The sequence below is a fragment of the Blennius ocellaris genome (genome assembly GCF_963422515.1).
Source record: "Blennius ocellaris genome assembly, chromosome: 5".
NCBI lineage: Eukaryota > Metazoa > Chordata > Actinopteri > Blenniiformes > Blenniidae > Blennius > Blennius ocellaris.
The window spans coordinates 2,629,459-2,639,548 of NC_137654.1; the positions used below are offsets into that span (position 1 = coordinate 2,629,459).

The 10,090-nt window shown below is 44.2% G+C and overlaps 1 protein-coding gene across 3 annotated transcripts in view; it reads left to right on the forward strand.

The window, feature by feature from the left end:
- Positions 1 to 871: 871 nt before the first annotated feature.
- LOC308130746 (paired box protein Pax-7-like) overlaps positions 872 to 10,090 on the forward strand; it is a gene marked incomplete at its 3' end in the record, with an annotated part of 97,328 nt that continues 88,109 nt past the window's right edge. For 2 of the 3 annotated variants that reach the window (XM_080497190.1, XM_080497192.1), the window contains exons 1-4: positions 872 to 969; positions 1,908 to 2,143; positions 2,284 to 2,413; positions 2,703 to 2,828. In XM_080497190.1, the coding sequence (XP_080353316.1) occupies positions 873 to 969; positions 1,908 to 2,143; positions 2,284 to 2,413; positions 2,703 to 2,828 (589 nt within the window). In that variant the 5' untranslated portion in view covers position 872. Of the gene's footprint in view, positions 970 to 1,907; positions 2,144 to 2,283; positions 2,429 to 2,702; positions 2,829 to 10,090 lie in introns of all 3 variants that reach the window. The other variant, XM_080497191.1, reaches the window with a different exon arrangement.

Genomic DNA, 10,090 nt, shown 5'->3' on the forward strand with positions numbered 1-10,090 from the left:
AAGAAGATCATGACGATTCTCACAATATTCTGTCAGAATTCGAACCCTCTTCTTTGAATTTTTACTTTAAAATAACTTTTCTTACAGAGAATATTTAGATTTTCTGTCGAATCAAAGTCAGAATTTCTAAAGTACAATAAAATCTGAATTCTGGGAAGTGTGTGTGTGTGTGTGTGTGTGTGTGTGTGTGTGTGTGTGTGTGTGTGTGTGTGTGTGTGTGTGTGTGTGTGTGTGTGTGTGTGTGTGTGTGTGTGTGTGTGTGTGTGTGTGTGTGTGTGTGTGGTTCTGATTGGCTGCTGGACTGTGTTGGGGGCTCCTGGAGCCTATCGGTGCGCCTGCCGGTGCGCCTGCCGGTGTGCCGGGCCCGGCCCTCCCGCTGCGGCCCGCCTGACTCACACTGGTCCGGAGGAGACAGGGGAAGTAGTTGAACCTCCAGAGCGGATGAGTTCATGAGCTGATGTGTGTGTGAGAGAGAGTGTCTGGTCCCTGTGGCGGCGGCAGCAGCAGGGCAAGCAGGACAAGCAGGACAAGCAGGACAAGCAGGACAATCAGCAGCAGGACAAGCAGGACAAGCAGCAGTAGGACAAGCAGCAGTAGGACAAGCAGGACAAGCAGGACAAGCAGGACAAGCAGGACAAGCAGCAGCAGCAGCAGCAGCAGCAGCAGCAGCAGCAGCAGCAGCGTGTCGGCCTGGTCCTGCGGAGGCTCCATGCGCACAGCGCCGCTCCTCCTCTCCTGCGCCTCACCGGACCTGCCGCCAGTCTCCAGACTGCAACACCCCCGTGACAAGTCAGGATCCCGACTGGACTTCTCCACTCTGATTTTTCTGCTTTAATTCCCCAGTGTCCTCCTTGTGCCTGGTTGTTTTTTTAATGGTAGGAACCATGTCCTCCTTACCAGGGACCGTACCGCGAATGATGCGCCCGGCTCCCGGACAGAACTACCCCCGCACCGGCTTCCCTCTGGAAGGTAGGCAGCCGTCTGCAGGGCCTGCGGGGGGGTCCTGAGAGGAGACCCCCACTTTACAGGCACTCTGGATGATCTTTAGCTGCCCAGACAGCCGGGACACGGTTCTCCTTCTCCTCGCGGACATGCGGGGCTTTTTGTTGGTTTGTTATTGTGTGGGCCCGTCAAGTCTTGTGAGAGCTTCCAACATGCAGAAGTGTTTAAATAGCAGATTGTCTGCTCATGGCGCACTCGATCAACGTCTTTTATAATTATTCCACTCCTTTTAAATCATTTGAACCTCAAGGAAAATCAAGAAAGTGGATTTCTTCAAATGGAAATGAAAGATTTAAAGAAAACTAGCGAAAAGAATCAAGAGCACCTCAACAAAAATTTTATAAGAAAAATATAGTCCGAATTTTTTTCCTCAAAAATCTGACTTAATGTACAGGCCTGGATATGTGTGTGTGTGTGTGTGTGTGTGTGTGTGTGTGTGTGTGTGTGTGTGTGTGTGTGTGTGTGTGTGTGTGTGTGTGTGTGTGTGTGTGTGTGTGTGTGTGTGTGTGTGATTAAAGTATTTACATGAAATAAGAATTGCGTGAATTTCCAGTCAGAATTCCGACAAAAAAGTCCGTTTAGAATTTATGTAAAAATAGTAAGAAATAGTGTAAAAAATATTTTCCAATTATTTCTAATTATTCTATTTTGTTTTTATAGTGTCTATATTTTTGACGAACCAGAAGATGAGTTTAACGTTTGCAGAGTTATGGTGGATCATAAAGAGGAGGCTTGTACTCTCCAGGGTCCTGGAGAGCCGGGCCGGGCCGGGCCGGGCCGGGCCGGGCCACATCAGGGTCCGAGTTAAAGGCCTCACATGAAGAGCAGGCGCTCCTTTAAATATCCGATGTGGTTTTCACCGTCCGGGTGAGAGGATGAACCTTAATTGTGGGTGTCCCCTGCAGTGTCGACCCCTCTGGGCCAGGGCCGGGTCAACCAGCTCGGGGGAGTCTTCATCAACGGCCGGCCGCTGCCGAACCACATCCGACACAAGATCGTGGAGATGGCGCACCACGGGATCCGGCCCTGCGTCATCTCCCGCCAGCTGCGCGTCTCCCACGGCTGCGTCTCCAAGATCCTGTGCCGGTACCAGGAGACCGGGTCCATCCGACCTGGAGCCATAGGAGGCAGCAAGCCCCGGGTGAGGAGCCGGGAGCGGGCCTCAGGACGCGCCAGAACCGCGGCTCTGGAGCGGGCCTGAGGACGCGCCACATTCTTGGAGCTGCATTTAAAAGAAAGAAATCAAAACGGCCCCCGTGTGCCTCCGTGTTCCTCCTGCAGCAGGTCGCCACGCCGGACGTGGAGAAGCGCATCGAGGAGTACAAGCGGGACAACCCCGGCATGTTCAGCTGGGAGATCCGGGACAAGCTGCTGAAGGACGGGGTGTGTGACCGGAGCTCAGTCCCTTCAGGTGAGGCCTCATCCGGTAAGACTCGTTTATTACAACTCTGATTTAGCATAGGAGCCAAGGAGCAGTAACAACAACAACAACAATAATAATAATAACAATAACGATATTAATAATGATAATAATAATAATGATGATGATGATGATAATAATAATGATCATAATAATAATAATAATAATAATAATAATAATAATAATAATTATTATTATTATTATTGTTATTTTTTTTTTTTTATTATTATTATAATTATAATAATTATAATAATAATATATAATTAAAATGTGTTCGTAGTCAGTTCCATCAGTCGGGTTCTACGGGCTCGGTTTGGGAAAAAAGATGAAGAGGATGAGTGTGATAAGAAGGATGAAGAGGACAAGAAAGCCAAACACAGCATCGACGGCATCCTGGGAGACAAAGGTAGGACACACACACACACACACACACACACACACACACACACACACACACACACACACACACACACACACACACACACACACACACACACACTAATTATTTATAAAGGGCTCCCGTGGCGCCGCTTTAGCGCCTCTTTGAAAGTGATGCTGTCAGATGAACGATTTGCTGGTCGGTATCAATTACGCACAGGAGGCCTGACACTTCCACCAGCGGGGGGAGGGGGGGGGGGGGGGGGCGAGGCCCGGCTGGTGGTTGTGGGCCACGCGGGCCAGGGAGCGGGAGCTGAGGCCTGCTGGGGGCCACGAGCCTGGCCCTGGGTTTCTAGGCCGCAACTACATGCTTCGAAATTTACTATAATAAACTGTCCATTTAAAAAAAAAAAAGTTTTAGCAATTAAAATTAGTTTTGAAAATTTGTATTGTATTATTATATTAATTCCTCCTAAATTATTCAATATTTCACAACATGTGCGTTGAACACAATTACAGTGTTAATTTAAATTCATAAATATGTGCGCAAAACATTTAAACAACATTGACGTGCGGTTTGAGCCTGCTAACTATCTGGTTTTGAGTGACAACGTTGCTTTGTATTTTGGGGTATTGGTGAGAAATGTCAGTCAGTGGAGGCTTGTTGGTGCTTCCCTTCATTGTTACAAGTTGCGGGTTTGAGTCCAGCCGGCGCAGTGGCCGTGTTTCCCTGCACGCTGGGCTTCGGTCCAGAGCGACTTGAAGTGTGAGCGGCGACTGACAGCTCACCTGTCCAGGTAACCGCCCTGCACTCAGAGCAGGTGTGTTTGGCCCGGTTTGGCCCTATTTGGCCCGGTTTGGCCCTATTTGGCCCGGTTTGGTCCCGTGGGGACCTTTTCAGTGCACAGCCGGTGATCTGTGTGCGTCACGTTCCCGGACGCTCCTTCTGCTCGCGAGCCTCCAGCTCGTCTTTGTCAGGCTCTGGCACTGAACCACTGGAAGACTGAGCCTGTTACGTCTGCTAATGAAAGCAGTGTGTGTTGGAGAGAGGTGTAATAGCTGGGAGGCATGCTAAGAAATATATTTATCCCCTATCAGCCCTCACTCTGCAGTCCCTGGCACATGTGTTCTGTTGAAGCGCTTTAAAGCAGATTAAATTGAGCCTTTTATTTCTTTTCACTTTCATCTTCCAGCGGCTCACTTCACGGTGTGAAGCCGGTGGCGGAAACTCGGAGATTTGAAGGTCCTACTAGTACTCCTCTTGTTTTGGACTGTATTTTTAAATATTCATTTGATTTGTTTGGAAGGGATTTCCTGTGGCACGTGGTTGATCTCACGAGGAGCCGGCCCGCCGCGGCTGTGTGCGGCCAGGCCGCACTCAGGACGAGTCCTCTGGCTTCAGCAGCTTCAGCCTCCAGGACAGAAAACACACAATCAGTGGAATCAACACAAATATACTTTACACAAAGGTCCATGTACTTACAAATTATTACTGGTTGTTTGTGAGAAAAGGCCTTTTTGGCTAATGGTTTGATGCAACATCATCACTGTTTGAATATGACAGAATTCATATGAAGTATTTGCCTTCATATGAATTCTGTCATATTTCACAGGAAAAACTACAAAAATATTTAACAATTTTTCAGATTAAATCTTTGTGATGATATTTGGTCAATTCGGCCTTTCTGCCATTTTAAGAGCTGCACAGTCATGTGAATACACGTCTTACACTGAGATATGTGCCGTTTGCTTAATTGTATATTTCACCTAAATAGATCCAAAATAATCCTAAACACATTGCATTTTTTTAAAATACACCAAATGTGGGTAGAAAATCGTTTTCAGCGTATTTTATTGAATTATATCGCTGTATAGTGGTTGTCAGTGTGTTTATTATGATACAGAATCTTTTGAATTGATCTAATTTTATATGTTAGTAATGGTTGGATTGCTTGCAAAATCGTTTCCGTTCTGAAGCTTTTCTTACGGATAGTGTATATAAGTGGGACATAAAATAATGTTTGTACAGTCACATACTCAGTGAATGTTTGATTTCCAAGTATTTGGATGAAGTTGATGTTCATATGTTGCAGGATTCTTTAGATTGTTGCTTGAATAATTCGATCTCCATAAATGATTCCCATGTCTTCTGTGGGGATCAGTTGGCTCCTACTTCCTCCTACGATTCGAAGCTCCACAGTCAAAATGCTGTTTGTCCAAGATATGCATAGGAACCCGAAAGCAGGAGAAAGAAGAAAGGGAGCAGTGTGTAGTTTGGAGTCCAGCCTGCTGGAGAAGAGGCTGGACAGATAGGGTGGAGGGAGCACTTCAAACAAATCCAGTGGAGGTGATGAGCAGCAGCTTTGCTGAGGCTCAGCCTTATGAAGTTGCAGCTATTAATAACAATGTTCCCCGGGCGTCCGCGCGCTCTGCGCTCCAGCCCCACGTTCTCGCAGCGATGTGGCCGGGTTGAAATTGAGGGGAGACCCAAATGTTGGTTGCAGATAACACAATCATCACAGTCTCGGTCCCGGGCTGTGCATCAGCGCATTAAACTGGGATTAACCTTCCCTTTCTCCCCCGCCGCCTCGCATCACAAATTCACTTTTCTTAGGGACATGTTCAGAAAACAGGAGTCTGGAAGCTGCTGGGAAACACCGAGGAGGAGGAGGATGGCCACACGTCTTCATCATCATCGTCATCATCATCATCATCATCATCATCATCGATCATTCCTGATAAATAGACAACATCACACGCTGAAATCCAACCTTTGACTTCATGCATCAATTTAAATGAACAGAATCTCTTCGGAATAAAAACAATATCGTCTTTTCAGAAAAGGCGTAGAAATATGAATTCATCTTTTAAAAAGACATTTTTATGTCAGTCATTATCATAAACTTGTACAATAACCCAGTCATAATCACCTACTGTGCTTTATTAAGGTACACCTGGAATTCACATGATTTTAACATTATAATATGTATAAAAACCAAATACCACAAACATTAAATATTCTTCCTATTTTTAATGAAGCTCTACCAAATCAAATGTGCAAATGCACGACAATAAATACTATTGATCTCTTTGCAAATTTCGTTTATAAAATCACTATGCAAACAGTATAACTAGAATTTATTTAAAACACTTGAATTAATCGGATGATATTTTATATTAACGTATGCAAATTAATAAAACATTTTTTTTTTACGAGATTTCACATTGCAATTTAAGAACAAATTGAAAAACCTCTATTCTAGTGTAATATATTACTTCAGACTTTATTAATCCCACATGGGGAAATTTGGTAGAAAACAACAACAACAACAACAACAACAACAATAATGATGATGATGATGATGATGATAATAAAAATAACAATAATAATCTACACTGTATCATAAAAGCAACATTTTTGTCATGAATGTGGTTTATACATTAAATGATAAATACCAAGGTTTTATTATATGAACCAGCAGAAATAAAAACACGTTTATCACATTCATAATTCTTCAATGTTGATGAAGGATTACACACCATGTTTTATCACAATATACACCTCGTAGGGTTCTACACCTTGTAAGGTTCTACACCTTGTAGGGTTCTACACCTTGTAGGGTTCTACACCTCGTAGGGTTCTACACCTTGTAAGGTTCTACACCTTGTAGGGTTCAACACCTTGTAGGGTTCAACACCTCGTAGGGTTCTACACCTCGTAGGGTTCTACACCTTGTAAGGTTCTACACCTTGTAGGGTTCAACACCTCGTAGGGTTCTACACCTTGTAGGGTTATACACCTTGTAAGGTTCTGCACCTTGTAGGGTTATACACCTTGTAAGGTTCTACACCTTGTAAGGTTCTACACCTTGTAGGGTTCTACACCTTGTAAGGTTCTACACCTTGTAAGGTTCTACACCTTGTAGGGTTCTACACCTTGTAGGGTTCAACACCTTGTAGGGTTCTACACCTTGTAGGGTTCTACACCTCGTAGGGTTCTACACCTTGTAAGGTTCTACACCTTGTAGGGTTCAACACCTTGTAGGGTTCAACACCTCGTAGGGTTCTACACCTCGTAGGGTTCTACACCTTGTAAGGTTCTACACCTTGTAGGGTTCAACACCTCGTAGGGTTCTACACCTTGTAGGGTTATACACCTTGTAAGGTTCTGCACCTTGTAGGGTTATACACCTTGTAAGGTTCTACACCTTGTAAGGTTCTACACCTTGTAGGGTTCTACACCTTGTAAGGTTCTACACCTTGTAAGGTTCTACACCTTGTAGGGTTCTACACCTTGTAGGGTTCAACACCTTGTAGGGTTCTACACCTTGTAGGGTTCTACACCTCGTAGGGTTCTACACCTTGTAAGGTTCTACACCTTGTAGGGTTCAACACCTTGTAGGGTTCAACACCTCGTAGGGTTCTACACCTCGTAGGGTTCTACACCTTGTAAGGTTCTACACCTTGTAGGGTTCAACACCTCGTAGGGTTCTACACCTTGTAGGGTTATACACCTTGTAAGGTTCTGCACCTTGTAGGGTTATACACCTTGTAAGGTTCTACACCTTGTAAGGTTCTACACCTTGTAGGGTTCTACACCTTGTAAGGTTCTACACCTTGTAAGGTTCTACACCTTGTAGGGTTCTACACCTTGTAGGGTTCAACACCTTGTAGGGTTCTACACCTTGTAGGGTTCTACACCTCGTAGGGTTCTACACCTTGTAAGGTTCTACACCTTGTAGGGTTCAACACCTTGTAGGGTTCAACACCTCGTAGGGTTCTACACCTCGTAGGGTTCTACACCTTGTAAGGTTCTACACCTTGTAGGGTTCAACACCTCGTAGGGTTCTACACCTTGTAGGGTTATACACCTTGTAAGGTTCTGCACCTTGTAGGGTTATACACCTTGTAAGGTTCTACACCTTGTAAGGTTCTACACCTTGTAGGGTTCTACACCTTGTAAGGTTCTACACCTTGTAAGGTTCTACACCTTGTAGGGTTCTACACCTTGTAGGGTTCAACACCTTGTAGGGTTCTACACCTTGTAGGGTTCTACACCTCGTAGGGTTCTACACCTTGTAAGGTTCTACACCTTGTAGGGTTCAACACCTTGTAGGGTTCAACACCTCGTAGGGTTCTACACCTCGTAGGGTTCTACACCTTGTAAGGTTCTACACCTTGTAGGGTTCAACACCTCGTAGGGTTCTACACCTTGTAGGGTTATACACCTTGTAAGGTTCTGCACCTTGTAGGGTTATACACCTTGTAAGGTTCTACACCTTGTAAGGTTCTACACCTTGTAGGGTTCTACACCTTGTAAGGTTCTACACCTTGTAAGGTTCTACACCTTGTAGGGTTCTACACCTTGTAAGGTTCTACACCTCGTAGGGTTCTACACCTTGTAAGGTTCTACACCTTGTAGGGTTCTACACCTTGTAAGGTTCTACACCTTGTAGGGTTCTACACCTTGTAGGGTTATACACCTTGTAGGGTTATACACCTTGTAAGGTTCTACACCTTGTAGGGTTCTACACCTTGTAAGGTTCTACACCTTGTAGGGTTCTACACCTTGTAGGGTTATACACCTTGTAAGGTTCTACACCTTGTAGGGTTCTACACCTTGTAAGGTTATACACCTTGTAGGGTTCTACACCTTGTAAGGTTCTACACCTTGTAGGGTTCTACACCTTGTAGGGTTCTACACCTTGTAAGGTTCTACACCTTGTAGGGTTCTACACCTTGTAGGGTTATACACCTTGTAAGGTTCTACACCTTGTAGGGTTATACACCTTGTAAGGTTCTACACCTTGTAAGGTTCTACACCTTGTACACGACTGGACCGTGGCTGATGACATCTCCACTCTTCATGTGTCTGACCTCTGACCTCCGAGAGGCATCCTCACTTTCACGACTGTACTTTGCAGAACACACCATGAGCAGAACTCCTTGATCTAGTTGGAACAACAAGCCCGTCTCTCTCCAAACTGTGCAATACCTCAAGTCGTCCACCGCTGAAATGCCTCTCATTGCACAAAAGGCTGTGAGGATCGAACAGGAAACCTTTCATCTGCCTCTTCTTTCATCTGCCGCCAGGCTTCAGGTCACATGACTGCCCAGTTTCTCCCAACAGCAAGCATGGCGGCCGTCCCTCCTGTTTCCACTGGAAGTGGTTGTACTTTGAGTCGCTTGTGGCTTCAGCTTCGTTTTGTTCTTTTCTTGTGACAAATGTCGACTTGATCTTCATGGTGTCCCGTTGCTGTGTGTGTCTGCGCCGGGTGTTTTCATTTACGTGAACGTTCATTCAGCTTTCTCAGCCAACAGATGCTTTTTCGGTGTTGCTATGGCGTTGCTATGAACGCTCTTAAAACTAGTCGTACATTTGACAACAAATATGCGTTTATGCATTAAAAAAGACTTCAGTTTGATGAACAAAACCAAACTAAAGCTGAATGAAACAGATCAAAGCATCCTGTCCACAATACAAACTGTACATGGAACGATATTTGTATTATAATTTACACACTACCATTACTGCAATACGTATTTTTAAAAATACAAACATTGATAGCGTCTTTTAAAGCAGGTTTGATTTGATCACAAACTACGATCCCATAGGACAAAGTCATTTCCGCTTCATTTGTCTTTATATATAATATGCTGGTAATTTTATGACCTTTCTTTTGATTCATTAAATTGTTTTATTCAGATATGTGTATTTACAAAACAGTTCTGCTTCTCTTTTGGCGGCAAATCAATTATTGAACCAATTAATAAGTCAGTCTGTCTGTATGTATATATGTATTGCAAATTGCAATACAACATCGACGTCAAACCTTTTCAAATGCTTTATACAATAATACATAATAAAACACTGACATTTTCTTGATAAAACAACCAAAAACTCCACAAAACCCACTCCACTCCATTTGCTTCCCTGACAAATACGTACGTTAACAATGTTCAGTAGAAATGTTCCTGTCAGAGGACTTTAGAACTTTAGAACTGTGCTTCATTCAAATCCACTACATTCATCCCAAGTAAAGGTTCATATTTATTTTATATTTCGACTTCAAATAATGACATAAAAACTACCTTCTGTATTTTTGTTTTTATAAAACAATCCAAACGACTCGGGCCGTTTCTCCAGCTCATGCTGTTGGTGTTGGTTGTTCCTTTATGAAGGAGATCAAAGAGAAAGTGAACCGTTGAGGCTGCACCGCCTTTTGCTCTCCAAACAAACCTCCACCCTCCACTGTCATCCAAACAAAACTAGAAACTCACAATGTGGTG